Genomic DNA, 19,602 nt, shown 5'->3' with positions numbered 1-19,602 from the left:
AAGCAGATATTGCAGTTTTTATGGTTGAGATGAAAATGTTCAAACAATAAAAACTGTTCTGGTCATATTATTCAACCTGGGTAGATTGTGCTTCACTGCCTTTCCTTCCTCTGCTTAGTCAGTATGGAAATGAAATTCCACTGAATTTGATAAGTTGCCTTTTGACCTGATGCTGATTTAAGCTTCTAGAAGCTCATACCAGCACGAGGTCACTGACAGGCAAAGTCAGTGAGTCTAAAAATGGTGCAGAAAAAAAAGAGATTAGGCTTTACTTGGGTTCAGATTATTTAAACAAACAGACAAGAATTCAGGGAAAACAAAATTGTGTTTCTCATCTAATTGGTCACATCACTTTATTATATGATACAATTTACACCTCTGGCATGCAGGCTCAAATAAAGTGTCCTTTGCAGTGAGCAAAAGTCTTTAGAAGTGAAAAGTTTTTTATAAAGATAACACAGTCTTTTGCTACTAGGCAGAAATGCAGTGTGAGTAGATATTTGGTCATGTTAAAGCAAACCAAAATGAAAACAAGTTATGAACAAGAGTCATGAACATCATCAGCTAACATAACTAAAGAAACTAAGTTTTCAGTTATACTGTGTACTCAGGTGCTCTGCCTGTTGACAGAGACACCTCTGAGGGTGAACACAAAGCCAAGAGATTTCAAATAGCAAGAGAATTTTTTGCTCATGTTTACTGAGCAGATCTGTGCATTCAAAAGCAAATGTAAGAAATACTTGCATTAATATATTCAGAACTCACGCACAACAGTCACAACTATATGATAGAAAGATGCCTTGCTCGTGGAGAAATGGGGTGAAGAACAGAAAGGGAAAAATGCTGTGGGGTCCTTCAGAAAACTCTAATGCATTAATATCATTTACTGCTCCAGGCCTGTTGCTCCCTTTGAAATCAGTCCATGGTCTCAATCTGGTTTAGTCTGACTCCTTCTAAACAAGCTGTGTGATCTGTCTGCATGTCTGTCTGTATGTCTGTCCTCCCACAGTAACTTCAAAAATGTTTCATTTCTGTGTGGCAGAGGAATAAATCTCCAAGACAATCCAGTGCCCACAGACTGTATAAAAACAGGCACTGGGTGGAGGCCAGATCCACTCACCAGTGCTGCTGTTGAGGGAAATGCTGCAGTGTGAGCTCATTCTGGAGTTTTTTAACACTGGAGGTTTTTAAACTGAGATTGGCCGTGGCACTGAGTGCCATGATCTGGTAAAGGGACTAGAGTTGGACCAAGGGTTGGACTTGATGATCTCGGAGGTCTTTTCCAACCCAATCGATTCTATGATTCTGTGAGTCCCTGTGAGATACGAGAGAATCCACATGGGAAAGAGAGCTGGCAAATCCTCAGCAGGAGGGGAAAAAAGTCTAGCAGATCATATTAAACACCCAAGTTACTGTGATTTACCTATAAAGGGACATGAAACTCAGGGTCAGGAATTCTCATATTCACAGTTATTCAGTGATGAGCTGCTTCTTGTGAATAGAAGAAAATTATAAGGCTACACTTTGTTTCCCTTGGGAGATTGACAGAAAGTCTGACTCTGCCTGAAACTCTTTGCTTACATGTTTGCTGCATGTTTGGGGTGGGGAATTAGGGCTTCATCCTAGAGTACATTTTCCCATGTTGCTATGTGGGTCACAGCATTAGAGCCTTTTTAATATCATAACTTCTTTTTGCAATACCAAAATTTTAAAAGCACTTTTGGCAAATTTTAATGGCATGTACATTAAAATTAAGCACACTTTTCCTTGTGGTAGATGTATAAACTTAAAATTCACAGCACTGGTTTCAATGAGAATTCAAAAGTCAGGTGCCTGATTCTGTGAATTGAAATAATGGGGTTGGGTAATAAAATGCCTTTCTGCAAATTGATTAATCTGGTTTCCTGTTTAATGATGTAAAGGAAACAGTTCCAAACAGAAACCTGGATGCAGGGAATCATTTTTTATGGTAATATGAACCACAGTTCAGGAAAATACATAAGCACTATATACTCCTCAGAATGTTGGCCTTCTGTGAAATCCATATGCACTAGTGAATAATTAAGGCCTTGATGACCTTGAATTATAAATTCCACTGAATTTCAGTCTGAATCATCATTTCACTGGAATTAAGTGAAAACTTGACATGTTCTTCAAGGGAATTAGGCATGGATCTGAGGATAAGGCTTAAGGCTGATGGGACTTCCAGTGTCTCACTGGTTTCAGCAGGAATATTCCCAGCTGTGATAAAAGGGGACATCAAGGGACTCTGCAGAGAAACATGTATTTCTGTTCTGTCTGATTATGTGCCTGTATGACTGAGGTACAGAGCTCATTTTCAGGCATATCATGGCAGCTTTGTTTGTGCAATTTTTCTGAATTACCTTTTTTTTGCATATTCATACTTTTTGAAATAAATCTGTAATGTGCTATAGCAGTAAGGTCATAGTCTAAAGGTTTACAGCTCTCATGTCTACATTTCCTGCTTGGTCAGGAGGATCAGTTGATTTCAGAGAGACTTCTGTTTGACTAGAGAGTTACTGCCAACTTAAACTCATTAGGGGTATATTTTTCATGTAATTATTTGCTTTTATGGGAAGTTCTAGCTCAACTGAACTTGTGTTTAATTTCCCTCTTTCCTTCGTACCAATTACATTTTATAATTGCTATGAGGGAAAATTCTTTGCAGATGGGAATGTTTTGTAATACATTTTTTCTTACTGCATGTATGTTTTAGTTCTTTCTAATGTAATCACTCACAGCTGACAACCTTTCTGAAGCTGAGGATAGTTAACAGTTCTTCTGCAGTAATTTTAGATGACTGTGTGAAAAATTCCCCGCAAAACAAGGAGGACTGACAGCACTTTGCAAAACTTGGGGTGTTCATTTAATGCTTTAACAACATCTAAACTACCCAAATAACCTTGGAATACATGTATTTTTAGCCACATACTTCTATTGTTTAAATAAGCTGTAAATGCAAGCTATGTATCACCAGCACAAGTCATTCCCCATCTCCTCAGATCCATCAGGTTCTTTAAAGTGCCACCAAATCCTTGCTGCCAGACTCGTACCGTGTCACATGTGTCAGAAACCCTCTCTCACATACCCTTTCCTACAGAGGACAGGTCTGTGCTTGATAAACAACTTATCTAGGTCTTCCAAACTGAGAGTACAACTCAAAAGCTTTCTGAACATCGAGCTACTCACTTCCTACAAATAACTGCCAGCCAGTCAGATTACCAGGCACTGTGGCAGTGAATGCTCAGCAATCAGTGCATTTCACAGAGAAACAAAGGCTGTTCAGCCTCTCACTTCTTTGATAAGTTTATTACAAAATTAACTTGCAATCCAGTTTAATGACATTCCTCATGTATTTCGTTGTTCAAATATATATACTGACCTCTATAGACAACACCTTCCTTCCTGGTGTTTTCAGATAATTTGATTAATTACAGTATTTAAAACCATCAAAACTCTCTTGAAGTGCATCTGAAATGGGTGACTGTGTAAGATTTCCTGTACTTACATACTGTGGTGGTTCAGGTACCACAACCACAGATGTATTCTGACTTGTTGCCACAGTAAAAATATCCACTGATCTACTTTCTTAGCTCATTATAAAAACACAGGAAAGAAAACATATGGCAAATAAGCCAGTGCTCCAAAGTATTCCACTTCCATTAGAACATTTTCAAATCTGGCTATATTTAGTACCTTGGAACTTATGTCAAACATACCCAGAAAACCTACGAGGTCCTGTAAAATACTTCTTGCATTTAAAATGCCCTTATTTTACCTTTTTTTCACGTCAGCTTAACTGCAAGCACTTGTACTGTCACTTTCTACATCCTTTCTGGATTTTTGCATCGAGCACATTGATTGCCCCACTTTCATCCCTCCCCTTCACCCCAAGAAATGTGTGGTTTTGCCTTTTGACAAACAGAACAATCTTAGGTGTAACACTGAGTCTACCCTAGAGGCTGCAAGCCCTGCAGTCATGTGAGAAGTGTGCTCCATTCAAATTTGCCTTCTCATTTCTTCAGTTCAGAGACCATCAGGCCAGCAAGGAACTTGCCTTCTCCAACTCAGCTCTTAAGGCTTGTAGAGCTGGAAGAAGGGAAGATGTGCCAGGCCCTTCAGCTGCTCATGTCGGCCGCCTCCACCCCCTGGGCTGTGGGTTGTAGTTGGAATCGGCTGCTGAGAAGCCATAGTCAGACCTGGCATCGGTGGCCGTGCTGTCGGGGTCAGTCCTGGAGCGCTGGGCGCAGTAGGGGAGCTGGGGCTGGGGGCCGGGGGCACCCGGGGCGGGCAGGGGGCTGTGCTGGGCTGGCACAGCTCCCACCTGCCTCCCTCCCTCACCGGCAGGCTCGTAGGAAACCTTCTGCTTCCATTCCTCCGGTGGCTCGGGGAGCGCCTTCCTGCGAGCTGCCCACACTACGTTGGCAGCGATGGATTCCTGCATGTTTTGGGGGCCAAAGGCTTCATCCACCAGGCCGAGGGGAGAGCGGGCCGCGGCTTCCCAGGGAGTCAGTCTCTTGCCAGGCTTGTCGACCGCTGGGTCTGCCTTGCTGAAGTAATCGGGGGCAGGCTGAAATGTAAGAGGGGAAGTAGGAGACATGGCTCGAGAAATGAATGCAGAAGGTCTCCCAGGAAGTGATAACGAGCGGCCACTGCTTCTGCCCTAGGGAAACAAAACACCAAATAGAGTTACAAACAGCAAGAAAGGAAGCCCCTTCTCTCGCCTCCCAAACTGCAGCAACAGACCCTGAAAGCACGTGGCAATCCCTTTCTGTGTCTGTGGGTGTTAAATCTACTGGAGAGACAGCAGGTATTAAAAAGGAAGCAGAGAAGGAAACAGGAGCAAATACAGAGCAAACTGAATTTTTGAGGGAAGTAAACAGGCGTTTACTGAAAAGGCACAATGGCATTGGCAACTGTGCAGCCTTCCCACTACTCAGCTACTGTGCCTTGCTCTGAAAAGACCATTCGTAATGCAAAAGGATGTTGTGACACTTCTGTGTGTGTTTGCAAGATTCTTTCTAACATCAGGCACAGCCTAATTTATTTGATAACAGCCTCTGCCTAGGACATCTGTCCAGGAACATATCTTTGGCATTCTCCTGTTAAGAAAGGCTTTTCCTACTCGAAAATTATTAACTTATCCTAGTCTCCACTTTCCGGGGCACAAAAATGAACACAAACATTAATGCATTCACTAAATACCCTTACATGACACTACTTTTGGCTTCTTTAAAAGCAAATGCCCTCAGAATTTCAGTACATTCCGACCCACTTATAGGAGCAATCCATTCATATTTGACAAATCCTAATCTTCTTAGTAATGCAGCACTTTGAAACAGAAACTGTGCTGGTGAGAAGGTTCTGCTGCAGCAGCCACTTGGCAGCACACAAAGCAGGTACAGCCTTTCCCCAAGCCAGACCTGTTCTCTGTCTTACAAAACAGCAAATTGCCATTGTTCTTAAACTCTCTATATGTGTGGTTCCAAAACTCATCAATTTACACTCATTGATTCACGTCCAGAGGTTTAAATGCCTCTAATTCTGAGATCTGCTGTGCAAGTCCAGGCCAGAGGCTTTGCTAATTGCATTGGGCTGAGGTACTTTTCCTAATTAGCCTCCAAAACCTAAAATACTGTGAGCATGATCTGGATACCAGAGTGTAGTACCTCGTGTAGTGGCACACAGAGCTCGTGCATGGAGAGTTCTGACAAGTTTCACAACTAAGGCTTTATAACAGAAAAGTACCTCTTGGTTATGACCAGCTATTCCCAGCTTGCTTTTCCAGAGAGGAAACTCCCTAACATGGTTAATCCTCCCCCGACATATTTAGAGCAAACTTTCACGTTAGAAATTAATCTGATAACCCAAACCACAAGAAATTAGGTGGTAATTAAGAAAATTAGGAAATTGAGACGATAAGGTGGTATAGAGGGATAAAACTGTTGATCAAACAGGTCTACCTGGTTAGGTCTGTGTTAGCTCCTACCAGGAGGTTCTAGAACATTATCTATGCTGAGTAGACAGAAAACTTCCCCTTTATTTAATGGAAATTCCAGTTCCAAGCCCTGTGAATACTCTATAGGATTTCAGTAATCAGAGGACAATAATCCTTTTAAGTATTGAATAAAATACCTGGCTTTTCAAGACAGTTAGATAAAGATACTGTTTATCTTGTCCTTTTCAAACTCCAGAGTTCATCAAGCTGTAGAAGTAGGTTTTTGGCTTAACCATTAATTATAAAGAAGGAACTAATTTTCTTTGCCAGACTTTAATCAGAGAAAGATGCATTTTCAAGTGGTTCACATTATTTGTTTAACAGAACGGGTCATTATACCATGTAGAAGTCCTGCTTTGGTGTTCCCAGACCAGTCAAATTCTTCCTTTCCCTCTTGGTAGTTTGTATTTAATCACAGTTCTGACAATAAGCTGGTTTTTAACTGTAGAATGTGCAATTGCATATCTGTTTCCTCTGGGTTTGGTAAAGTAAGGATTAGTCTCTGCTTGCACGGAGTAAGGACTGAACAGTGTGTGGTTTTAACTAACATTTTTGGATTGTAAGAGTACAAACCCTGTGAGGACAAATAGCATTGCAGATGATCTGCCTGGGGAGAAACTGAAATATATGGGAAGAACCTTGTCTTTTCCATTAGGGTATGAAGTCAAGAGAGATGCCCCCTTACTAACTTCAGGTATTCCATTGCCTCTGGCTCTCTGTCTTGTGATGGAGAGGAAGAGTGGACCAGTGATTTTTGAAGGAAAAAGCTACTGATGGAAGAAATGGGCTGAATTCTTTACATTTCCCAAAGAAAAAAGGTGCTAACTGTGGTAAAGGTGGGCAGAAAAGTGTTTGATGACTCCTGAGGTCCAAGGATGTGAAAATGTATTTGGCTAAAGTGAGCCTTAGTAATTTTGAATTACATTCTTCCTGAAATAAATAGCAGTTATCATCATGTGCATTCCCTTAAGTTCAGAGAAGGAAGCAAATTTTTATATAAATTTTATTTTTAATAAATCTAGGAAAATTAAATACCAGTTTTGCCCTGAAACTATTCTACTAAGTTTTGTGATGTGGCTGCAGTTTCAGACAGTTTTAACCCTTTGGGTTCAGGGCATTTTTTTTCTAATTTTCATGTCTGTTTCACAGAAAATTATTGAATTTCTTCTTTATCCATGGAAGAAATACAGGAAATGCATCAGTTATGTGCCTTCATGCCTCAGTGTTTGCCTTGAGGATGAATTTAGTCTCTAGGCCTGCTGCCTGCTTGCATAGTTATGGGAGTGTCTGTTGTAATAAAAGCAATCCAGCAGCTCCCTGCACAGCACTGCACAGTGTCAGACTTTTGCAATCATTTCTTGAGTTAAAAATTGAATATTTCTGTCTAATCCAACTTTATTCTGAAACTCACTGATCTTTGGCCTCAGAATATAACCTATCTCACAGCTTTTCATGCTCTGTGTTAAACAGGTTTTAAGCACTTGTAGAAAAGCAGGATTTTGCTAAAATATAAGTGTATCTCAAATGCAGGAACTGCCAGGTGATCAATATTGCCTTGCTTTCATTGCAGTTCATTTTTATTAGTAGTAGTGTGTTCCTAGACTGCAAGTCTAGGTCTGAACATTTCTGGGTTCAAAGCAGGTTTGTATTTGGTCTTTACATACCAGTCTCTGTCACTGCCTTGGTGTTCAGCCCCTTCAAGCCAACAAACACAAACTTTGGAATTAAGGCAACTTTTTAGTCACTGGAATTCCTCATTCATTTACTGGACAGCAGCAGCCAGACATGGTGATACTTTCTATTATTTCCCCATTATATTTCATTCTTGGTGGTACATCTTTTGACAAGTATGTTCTAAAAAGAACACACAAACCCCAGATCTCAAGTGACACTGCAGGAAATATGAAGTGCAAATAGAGAATAATTACTGTACCCTCTCTCTCCCTGAAGCTGCGAGAAGATCATAAAAAGAGGGTTAGAGATTTTCCATTCTTCCTCCCAGAAGTCAAGGGAGAAGGGAACAGAGTGAAATACTGCCAGAATTATTACTTTATCACATACTGTCTTCCTGTGTTCTTGTAAAACAGTTACTAGAATAGCAAAGTACTACACAGCAAAAGAAACCAGGGCCCTATACAGTGATTAATTTGTTCTTTCCCATCACCTGAATGTTTTCAGAAGGACCTTTTCTGCAATTTTTATTGAAGGGAAAGTGCTTCCTGGATGTCCAGAAGAGGAAAGGCCGCTCAGAGGTGTCCATGCACTCACAGAATCCTGCCTGCCTCGGGTGTCTGTGCAAACAGATTAACTGCAGGTTTGGGTTAACATTGATTTTGAAAATGCAAACTGGTTATAAACTGGTCAATCAGGCAAATATTTATTGCACTACAAGCATCCTGGATGTTTATAAGAAGTGTATTAATGCAAACTAAAATTAATGTAACATGACTTCCCAAAGTAACTATTTCCATATGTAAGCAAATGAGTGTAAAAAGAGTACTTATAAAAGGTGTGTGCACATATAGATGTAGTTAATGTAAGGAGTGTGACTGTGTACCTTTGATTCAATTATATCTACATCAAGAGTCCAGAAAAAATGGTTATTTAGAACTTGGAACTATTTCAATTTTCTTGCTATTTGTGAAAAGCTGAAAGACAAAAGAGTAATACTTAGGTTTGTAACACAGAGCAGATTTTAAAGGCAGGAGTCAGAAAGATACTTTTCCTTTTACAGAACAAACAGGAAGACAAAATACTACTCAGTGAAATGATTTCACAGCAACTGCTTTCCTGTCTCAGGTGGCACAGCTCCTTAAAAAGAGAAAACTGTACATGTGTTTACATCTTTTCATTATAGTCCTGGGCCTTAATCCCATATCAAAGCATGTCCAAATCCCAGTTAACAATAGAGCCTGAACTAATGTTTACACAGAAAGGGGACAAAGGAGGACGAAGTAGACAAAACAACTGTTTTATCTCAAAAAATGACTCTGCCTTTATAAAATGCCCAGTGATGCATTTGGCTTTCTATGGGCCTTTAAAGGTTACTGCAGTTAGAGACCAAACCACTGAGAAAATGGTTGGACAAAACAAGTAATACTTGATTTTTATGCCTTTTAATTCTTTCCTTCTTTCCATTCTTTTTAAACATCCAAAAAGCACTTCAGATTTTTGAACTGAACTGGGTATAGAAGGGGGATGTATTGTTAATCTTGTTACAGTTTTTTTCATCCTAAACCATTTACAATTTCTGTAATGAAGAAATAATGTCTCTCTAAAATGCTTCCAGCTCTGCAGTAAATGCTACAGCTATTTTACAAAACAAATACCAAAAGTATTGTAATAAAGTGGGAAAACCATATTTATTTGAAACTCTGGGAATAATTCATAGTAGACTAAGATGGAAGTGCAGCATTTTGGCTAAGAGGTGTGCTAATGGCTGGGGAGGTGGGGAATCATTAGACTCACTTAGTTCATGCCTGATGCTGACTTCCTCAAAGCTGTTTTGTCAGGGATTCCTTTCGAAAATTTATAGGGAATTTTAGGATTGGAACCTAATTTATTCAAAATTCAGATTGTTTGTAAATGTGGTATTAGTTCAGGTGAGACTTATGTTCATCATTCATACACAATCTAATGAAACAGTTGCTGTCAACCATTTCACTTCAGCTTTGTGACAAATGTTGCTTTTGATAATAAAGACATTTTTAGTTGTGGAGTGATGGTAGAAGAGGAAAGTAAACTATTAGAATAAGGCCTTCACCACTGCAAAATGTGGCTAAAAAACATCAGACTTGCTAACCTGTGATAAATTATTCAATTTGCTCACTTTGCACCTGTGTAAATGAAAGAAAATCGGTGCTTTTCAATATCATTTAATCTTTATCCATATGCAATTAGCAAAACCCACTACTTTGATGCCTATAGAGAGCAAATGGCTGAAACATTTTGGCTGTAGATATCTCAGATTTCCTTGGAAGAGACAGCTTATTTCTCATAAGGAAGAATATTTGCTGCCACCTTCTGGGGTTTATATTGCACAGCTACAAGTGCAAAGCCGGTCCTGTTTTCTGACCTTGCTCCCCTGGGAAGTGGAGACTAATCTGAAGTGTATCTGCCCCACCTGGGGCCATTTCAGGGCCTGGCTGGGTAATCCCGGGATTCTCTGGCAAAGGAGCAGCTGGTGCAAAACGTGCTTTTGCTGGTTGGAATCCATAGGCGGTCACTGGGGATTCCCTTTCTGGAATTCCACCTGGAGACCTGCCATCTGTTAATGCTCACAGACTGGTTGGTGAGGGTCACATAAGGGTCACAGAGTAACTGTTTATAATTTTGTACATCTGGAATGCTCCCAGCTGTGCAGCAGAGGACAGTGCAGGCAGAGATTTACATCACCATTGTTAGAAACATACATTGCTACCCCACATTTGTTTAATCTGCATTTTTAATACAGTGACATGGGGAATTTTTTTTCTCACTAGTCACACCTCAGCTGTTTCAGACATCAGCCAAACAAACAGCAAAGAAGTGGAACCTCTTCTGAAGAGACATGCAGTCTGGTTTGGTAAATAAAAGACAGCAGGTAGTGTGGCAGAAATATCTGTACACACTAAAACTGTTTACTTAGCTAAAGAAAATTGAAATGCAGGCAGATTTTGAGTCACTTGCCTAGGTTCCACTTGTAAGTTATAAGGCTGGTGGGGGAAAATTTCCAAGACTCTTGGCAGAAAAGTGAGTGTACCCAGATTGTGATGCTCTGCTTTTGTTCACAGTATGAGGTCATGCACCAACAACCCACAAGTGAGGCTCTAAGGAGTGGCATTCCCACAAATCAAAAGAAAAATCACTAGCAGTTACTGAGGTTTCTTGGGGTAAAAGAAGAACTTTCTTTTAAAGAAATGAAAGTACTTGACTACAAGTTGTTACTGTGTGGAAACCTTTTCTTCTAATGTAAATGTGCTGAATTCTTTGCTTTGGAATCAGGTAAAGCTCATGCTGAAATCAACAAGTGTTGTGCTCCATGTCACCCTTTGTAATCCAACATGTTCTCCTGTGAATGGGAGTGTATTTTACTTCTGTTCCTCCTTTCCTTCTGTTTGTTGTACATTCCTTAATTCAGTTACAATCTGTTTTTTTCAGATCTAGTGGAAACATCAAGAAAAACTCTTCACCTCTTGGACAGTTCAGCCTTGACACCTATTTAGAAATGACCTGGTTATTTTCATAGCAGCTTATCTACTACATGCCTGGAATTATGAGAGGACTGTCTGGTTTAAAATTTCTGTCTTAGACATACAAAAGAATCGAGGCTTCTTGTTTGAAAACACTTGTTGTTACAATTAACCCCTCCCACAGGAAGCCTTCATCCAGTCAGTCAATCTGTAGTAAGTTCAGTAAGTTGTTTTTCTCACAGCTGAGTTTTCTCAGCCTGAGGGAGTGTCCAGTTATTTTAACACACTACCACAGTGCAGGTTTCACAGGCATTGCAATTAAGAACAGTTTCTCAAGATCATTACAAACAGGAATAGATTTTTTCCCTTTGAATACTGCAGGGGATAACAGGAGACTTGATCAGCATAGAAAGAAAAAGTCTTTGCCTGCCTTACTTAAGGAATGCTAAACCCATGGGAATATCATCATAGGGTTGGTCTTAGCTTGTAAAGGAAGAGTTCAAGTCTGGTTTTTTTAGAGATTCTTCTAACAATATTTCATGGAGCTTTGGGATTTTTCCTACTTTTTAAAATCATCTGATAAAAAACCTGAAGTGCTTCCTTTAGTAAGCAATCAGCCTGAAAAGCACTTTTCAGCAACTCTTGAGTGATTCCAGCTCCTTCCTTGTGCAACCACGTGCAAAGGCCAGTCATTGCCATGGGTGCTGTGGAGTTGTGATGGGGGCACCATGTGGGCTGCCGTGAAATTACCAGGATCATTTATTTTCCCAGGGAATCTACCAGCAGTGACTTAATTCAGAGCTTCTAAATCCACAGGTTTTTGAAGATTTTGTCAGGTTTCTTCTTTGCACGTTTCTGTTTCAAGCTGAGTGGAGTCATTATAACAGAGCTGTGTAATTGGGGTTTGCCGCCGGAGCGACCGGTGGAATCCAGGGTGTTCCGCCTCGGGGAAAGAAAGCTGTGGCATGTAAAGAGGCAAGACTGGAACAGTGAATCTTTTTAGAACCAATAGTTTTGGAATCTCAAAGCTACCAGGTCTGGAAAAGGAGCCTGGAAAAAAGAGAGGAGAAAGATTTTGCAGACTGTTAGTTGCTGTGCTGTCCCTGGTGTTTCCCGGCCTCACAGAGCACAGAGGATCCCACAGAGATGCTGGAGCAGCGTGTGCTGGGCAGGTGGTCCTTTGCTCAGCTGTCATCCTGGATACTTGTAAGCAACGCTCCTCCCAGGGCACATCACCTGCTGTGAAGTTCTCTTTATAATTCCTATAATCTTTAATCAGGGTTCAACAACAAGACCATTTCAACAACAGTCTGGAAATAGCCATCTTTGTGCAGAGTGAGCGAACCCTTCTTGCTGATTGTACTTTTACCTTCAGTATTTCTCAGTCCTCTGACAGGTATTTATCCTATGCAGTCTGCATTTTTTTGTGGAGTGTTCTCGCTACAGCCTCCCTCTAATCCTAGTAGTGTTTTCTCTCAAAATTACTGTTCTGCCACTTAGCACTCCTTTTTCTATCTGAGCCACACACCAGCTTCTCACTTCCTAAAGTTTTTGCAGTTTGCTGATACCTCAACCTTTTAGTATTTATTTCCTTCAAATACAAATTTGTGTGGATTCCGAACATTGAGTTTAGAACATTCATTAATAACAACAACACTCTGCCAAAAAGAAAGGGAACTCATTGCCACACAGTTGCTGTGGTGACAGCAGAATGGGTCACTGCAGTTTCTAGGGATGATTTTGTGTCTGACTCTTGAATGTCTCATACAAAATAAAACTGGGTATGCAAATCAAAATAAAATTAAACTGGGTATACTTGTAAGAGATGGTAAAGTTTACTCTGTAAATGTTCCTACAAAAAATTCATTGAAATCTCTTTCTGGTTGTTCCATAATACATTTTGCTGAGCAGGGACATGTTCTTTGTTCATGAACTAAATTTTGCCTTTTGTTTTGCAGCAGAAATTTTAACTTTTTGTCCTAAAGCCACTCATCTCCAACAAAACTTCTCAATTCAGGTTTCTGTAACAAGAGGTTTATAACTGAATCAGAAAGTACAGATATATAAACCCTGGACTGAGGTAGCTGGTCTCTTGACAAGGCTGTAGAGAATGTCAGACCCATTATTCTGATGCAGTACAATACTTTCAGTATGTGCTGTAATGAAATGTGCTAAAAGCAACATAAAACATTTCAGTTCCTCTTTTATTGGGAACATACTGGAAGTATTGTTATCAGGGGTAGCTTCAAATTCACTGTTAAATGTGCTTACACAGTAAACATGACAATTGCATCTTGGGAGCCTTGTGGGGTGAAATAATTGTAACAGCTTTTCCAGAAAACCATTTACAAGAGCTCACTGCCCTTTCCAAGTGGAGTTTCACATGGCTCCTCAACACAACCCGTTCATTGCCATGACATTTCAGCTGTGTTTGACATCATCCTGAGCTTTTCATCTGCACCCATAGCAGTGAACAGCTCAACTCCTTCCAAACATCTGCTCCACAGGATATTACAGCTCAGATAAAATGGTTACTTTCAGTAGGCTACTAGTCTTCTGAAATATTAATAAGAATTGAAGACTTACCTGATTAGTAAAGAGTCTTGAAGCCAAGTTGGATCCAAGCACTATGTGTGCAGAATGATGTGTACACGTTAAACTGAATTCAGAGTTGAGCTTTGAATGGGATTTTCAAAGATCTTAATGGAGTTAAGAGCACTAATGTCACTGGGGCTTTGTTTTTAACTCTTACTGGAGCTTTAAAAATCCTTCTGATGTTGCTGTAGGCCATATGAAATAATTATATTTCAGTAAGAGCAAAAAATCCAAATGTGGTTAAAATTCCAATTTTCAGCATAGATACACTTCCTTTTCTGTTGGACAAGTTAAAGAGGAGACAGGCCACAGAATGGGACATTGTGCTTAGTGCTGCAAACACACATATGCTTTAGGTGATGCCCTAAGGGAAATTTCGTGTTGTGCTGAAAATCAAAGAAATGGCAAAACCATTTTAAAGGTGACAATTAGACATTTCTGTCTGCCAGCTGAATTTAAGGCAGATAACTCAGGAATCTGAAATGTTCTCTTCACCCCATAGCTTTTCCCTAGCTCCTATTCTGTTTTTCTGGAGAGCTGATTTCCTTTGCCTGAGAACATTTCCCAGCTTCACCTCTTGTTTTTTCTGGTGATAATTAGAATAGTAGGGCCTATTATTTCTTACTTGGAAAGAGGCCTGACATACACACCTGAATTTGCTAGAACTTAGGTTTTGGCAATTCCCAGGTTTCACACAGGATACTTGGAAGTGCAAAACTGTTATAAATCCCCTCATTTAGGAAATACCCTTGTGGTGATGGGGTGAACAAATCCATAAGTGTGATATAAATTACCAGATGTGCTTTTCAGGAAGAGACTGTAAACTAAACCATGTAGGGCAATAGGAGGGTGATTGGATTTCTGTGTGTCTCCAGAAGCACTACTTACCTTTGGCAGGGTATCTTTATTCCAAGTACATACTGGTATCTTAAATGTCTACCTAAAATAATGTAATTCAGACTGAACTTTTAAAGAGGGGGGAAAAGAGAGGGAGGAACAGGAAAGGGAAAGCGGAGAGGAAAAGGGAAGGGGAAAGGGGAACGGGAGGGAGGAGGTTTCATATTAACAGGATAGCATGGAAAATAGATTTCCCCCAAGATATACTGTCAGTCTCTACTCTAGGTAGAACAAAAAAATAGCAGCCAAACCAAAGAAGAAACCTGCAAACAGGCAGAGAGGAAAGGGACAAGTTTAATGATAGAAGGAAAATACAGATATTGAAAGTGCAAAACAGATAGAAGGGAGATCTCCAAAGGATTAAAATATTGCTACTTTCTACTTCCAGGTAAATGCAGTATAAATATTTCCTGAGTTTTCCAAACTACTTTTTCCCAAAAATTTCCTATAATTCTCCTGAACTGTAAGTAGGAGCTGGATCAGTTGGTCATTTTCTTCTAATGCAGTCAGTATCCTGATCCAAAATTGAAAGGGGAGAGTAGAATTTTGGAGGTCCAGAATTCCAAGGAGTGATTTTCGTTGCCTTGATTAGACTTGGATTTCAGCCTGCTTTCTGCATCACAACCAAATCCTTCTGAACTTTGACTGCAGTTTGAGTTACCATCATGGAACCAAACTAAGGAGATTTAGTTCATACTTAGGAATGTTTTCTTTGTCAAGACAGATAGATGTACAACCCCCCCTTATGATATAAAAGGCCCATTACAGGTTTCTAACTAGTTGAATGATAGTTTAAACAAACATATCAACAGATTCTGTCATCTTTATTGACAGAGTGATGCTTTAATCTTTAGCTTCACATTTGGGATGGGTTTTGATCCCCTTAGTTGTGTGGAACAGCACCTTGTTTCAGCCCTAGCACCACTGATGTCAGCAGGACTGCTTTTACTGGAAGACATGCTAAACTACCCACACACAGCTCCTTGATTTCAGCAAGGCTCTGTATTCACTGCAGGATTATGCAGTGGGCTTGAAGACCACAAGCTCTTAACAACTTTCTACAGTAGCAGTATTTCAATCCTTAGTCCCCAATACAGCAAGTAAAAGGTGTAAGTATAAGACCAGAGTAAAAAGATTTCAAGTGGGAAGAAGCACTGTAGAGCCCCAAGTGAAAACAATAAAATGTGTATGAGACACCAATAGGAAGACACGGTCATAATAATGATTTACTGTTAATTACTACTCTGGGTGCAAGAATCAGTGCTCTTGACTACAGGTAGCCCTTCAGTTCTAGATCCCTGTGCTTTCACAAGGAACTGGTGCACTGTGTTGCAGCTGCAGAACCCAACTCCTCTCTGACTGCTCGATAATTTGGATTTACAGACTCCTCTCTCACTTGCTGGGTTCAAGGCAAACTCTGGCTAAAAATATGCCTGCACCTGGGATGTCAAATTTCCCCAAAATGGGAAATCTTTAACAATTTGTCCAGCTGTCTTTCCACCTCTTTTAGTCTTCAGAACACTCCAGCATCTCTTATAAGCACGTTCTCTGTGAAATCACAGAGGCAATTCATGATTTTTGGATCACAGCTGATCCACATAGCTTACAAGCTAAGCCCCTGGCTGATCAGTCAGATTCCTGTGGAAGCACCTTTGAGCCAGGACAGATCCTGAGTGAATTCCGTGGCTCTCTGTGCAGGCCAAAGGTCTACCCAGGTGTACTCTGCCAGTGATCAGTCAGAGTCTAATACTGTACCTATTTTATGCTAGGTTAATGATACATATTACTATTAGTTAATAAGGCACTTCTTTTAAAAAAACAAAACAGAACACCAAAGTCCTCAAATCCCTAAGTCATTAGAACACAGCTGGGGAGAGGGACAGAAAGAAAGCTCTTCCCTGTTAATTTGACATACCAGGAATATTGCTTACTGTTGTTTCTGTTGTCCTAAAGCAAAAACCTAGTGTCCTGCTCACTTCAGGCAATGGCATCTCTTCATTTCAGAATGTTTGTCTATAAAGCACCTGAAAATCTGCATAAACGTGCTAAAATTTGTGTCTGTTATGAATCCTTCAAAAAGTTCAGTGATTTTGGACCCAGATTTGAGGTGATACATCTGACATTATTAGGTGAGCTAAGGGATACCATGGGCACTGTCTGTGTGCCAGGTGACCACTGCAAACCAGTGGCTGCAAGCAAAGTGGACACTAAGTTTGAGCTCTAAGGTTTACTCTGCAATAACTGATGGCTTCCACACCTGTGCAGTGACGCCAGCTTTCTTTGCAGAAAATTTTGGCCTTGGAGCAGTAAACAGAGAGGGTGTGGTGGTTTCTGGCTTAGAAAACGCAGAGTAGCCTGTAGGTGAATAGGATTCATTGACTGGGAGGGAGGCATTTGACTGGAACAGAGGCTGGGAGCCATAGGCTGGCACGGAGTACACCGAGGATGGCCGGGCCCTCGTGGGGGAGCCAGCGCCGGGTGGAAGGAAGGTTGGCAAGGGTAGAGCTTGCTTTGAAGTGGACAACTTCAACGTCTGCTTCATGGCAAGGCTTTCCTTAGGAGGTTGAAAAGTAAATAAGGATGGATCGAGTTGGTAAGGTTGATGTTTCATGATATCCAAAGCGTTGAGACCTTTCTTAGGTTTTCTTTTTGTGTTCTTGGTGGCAGCAGCAGACTTAGAGGAAGCCTTGGTAGCAGCAGGAGGGTAAGATGGGCAGTGGATGGGATTGTAAGCCACAGGCGGAGGTGCTCGGACATTGGATGAGTATTTCCAAGAAGCTGGCAAAGATGGAGTTGGAGATGAGGCTCGTGCCATGTTTGCCTGCACAGTCTCTGAATCGACCACGTACTTCTCCATCCGGGAGTGCCTCCTGGCAAATAACTGTGCTCCCTTCCCGCTCATGGCCGGTGGCATCTCAAAGGGCGGCTTCGTGTCCCCAGCACTCGGTGTCACTGGGGTTGACTTGGGGGCATAGCTTGGACTTGCCAGGCTTGCCTGAGGCCCTTTGAAGGGACCAGCCAGGTTGAGAGTACTTGGGGGATGGGTGGGAGAATGAGGATACTGGGGAGATTTTGGTGGTGCGGGATGGGCTGCCTGAGGTGAGGCTGGTGCTGGGAAAGAAGGAGCCTTGTTAGAGACAGCAGCTGGGAAAGAAGGAGCCTTGTTAGAAGCAGCAGCTGAAGGTGACCAAACTGGTGAAACTGGAGCACCAGCAGAAGGGGAGACCTTGAGTGAAGGCTTTGGAGCAACAGGAGGAGGGGCCTTTTGTTTAGATGCTTGAGTCTGCATGAAATTGCAAGCTTCTGCTCCCAAACTGAGGTAGTCTTCTTCAGGTCCTGACTCAAAACCAGCTCCGGCACCTTTTTTGCCCTCTGAATTGTGCACAAGGGACAACAGGGCAGGATTAGGACTCACTTTGGGCGCGTCTTTGAAATTGAACATAGGTTTTGAAGTGCTTCTTCTCTTTGCCTCTTGCAGTATCCCAGTTCTTTTGGCTGGCACGGCAATCCTTTCGTCCCTGGATGCGATGTGTTCCGTGGGCTCCGTGGGTGCCCACACGCTCGGGGCAGCCTTGCTGGCCACAGGAGCTGAGACAGGTCTGTAGAAAGGCTCGGCTGGTGGGCTGACAGAGCAGTAAGGAGGTGGTGCAGGTGCATCTGAAAGAGGACTAGTGACATTTCTTACGGGTGAAAATGGTGCAGCTGCTCGGTTTTGAACCCCAGAAGGGAAGGGTTTAGCTGTTACATTCAAAGATGCCGCTTTTTGGGCTCCAGAGGGCTGAAAAGAGAGGTTTGTGCCTGGTGCTAAGCCAAAGCCGTTTTGCTGTACCATTTTGCTGTGATTCTGGCTCACATCTGTGTAGCTTTTGCTCACACAGGTCTGCTGTGTTGATGTTTCCTCCTCTTTAGACTGGTAGACCGAGGAGTTTACTTTCTGGAAGTTCTCTGCCACGGTGGTCTCCCTGCGCTCCTCTGTCTGCACTGTGCTTGCCTTCATCTCCTCCTGCTCCGCTGTAATCTGATCCATCCTCTGCCGCCTCCTGGCAAACATGAGGGCCCCTTTCCCTGTGCTGTCTGCGAGCGTCTGCATCTCCTCTCCACTTTTTGTCTTCTTTTCAACCTCCAGTAGACCACTGTCCCAGTCAAAGGTCACAATCTTACCGTCCTTCTCAATGTCAGAGAAGAAATCTTCATCTATTTCTGACTCGCTGGTTGCAAGCAAACTCACTTCAAAGGTGTTTTCTTTGTCCCCCTCTTCACCTTCGCCCTCCTCACCCTCGTCTTCGTCCCGCTCTAACTCCCCAGTCCCGTAGCTCACTAAAGTGTATTTCCTCGCCCTTTGGCGACGCTTCTTGAACATCAACACCCCCTTGGAATTGGGGTTGGGAGCTGCTGTCAGCAGCAGTGCAATGCTTTTACATTTAGATTTGGCTTCTTTGACCTGCTTCTCTGACAGGCTCTCACTTCGCCGGAGCCCTGTGGAAGGAATCGAAACATACGTTTATTTACATGCATCCCACACAATTACAAGGGCAATTTTACCTATACTGAAAGTTATCCTCTCTCTCCTTTTCCCATATTAAAACTTTTATTTTCTTGTGTGGAAAGTTCATTACACTTCAGCTTTTCTCACTGTACCAGCTGTGTTGTAAATTCCATACCCAGCATTCCTTAGAGTCACACCCATGCAAATGCAAAGGCTACATCACTTTCTTTAGGACTCTCTTAGTTCAACAGGAACATGACATGTGTCTTTATTTCTAGCATTCTTGATTTTTATTCCCCCAAGTAATCTCAGCAGCAACAGGCAGGCAGCATTTCTTAGTAATTCAGTTTCTGTGGTCTTGTATTTACCAACTGTTTGACCACAGCTCTTGGCCTTCCAGCAGCCACTCCCAGCCAGCCAGGCCCATGACTGAT

The 19,602-nt window shown here is 41.6% G+C and overlaps 1 protein-coding gene across 2 annotated transcripts in view; it reads right to left on the bottom strand.

Annotated features, from left to right (window-relative positions):
- Nucleotides 1-328: 328 nt before the first annotated feature.
- The window catches only part of SYNPO2 (synaptopodin 2), a 77,437-nt gene continuing 58,163 nt past the window's right edge, over nt 329-19,602 (bottom strand). The window contains exons 4-5 of one of the 2 annotated variants that reach the window (XM_071555476.1): nt 16,940-19,158; nt 329-4,684 (exon numbers count right to left, since the gene is read on the bottom strand). In XM_071555476.1, the coding sequence (XP_071411577.1) occupies nt 4,148-4,684; nt 16,940-19,158 (2,756 nt within the window). In that variant the 3' untranslated portion in view covers nt 329-4,147. Of the gene's footprint in view, nt 4,685-10,672; nt 12,241-16,939; nt 19,159-19,602 lie in introns of those variants that run through there. The other variant, XM_071555477.1, reaches the window with a different exon arrangement.

Source organism: Pithys albifrons, chromosome 5 (genome assembly GCF_047495875.1).
Source record: "Pithys albifrons albifrons isolate INPA30051 chromosome 5, PitAlb_v1, whole genome shotgun sequence".
In the NCBI taxonomy this organism is placed as follows: domain Eukaryota; kingdom Metazoa; phylum Chordata; class Aves; order Passeriformes; family Thamnophilidae; genus Pithys; species Pithys albifrons.
This window is presented reverse-complemented; position numbering and strand designations above follow the sequence as displayed.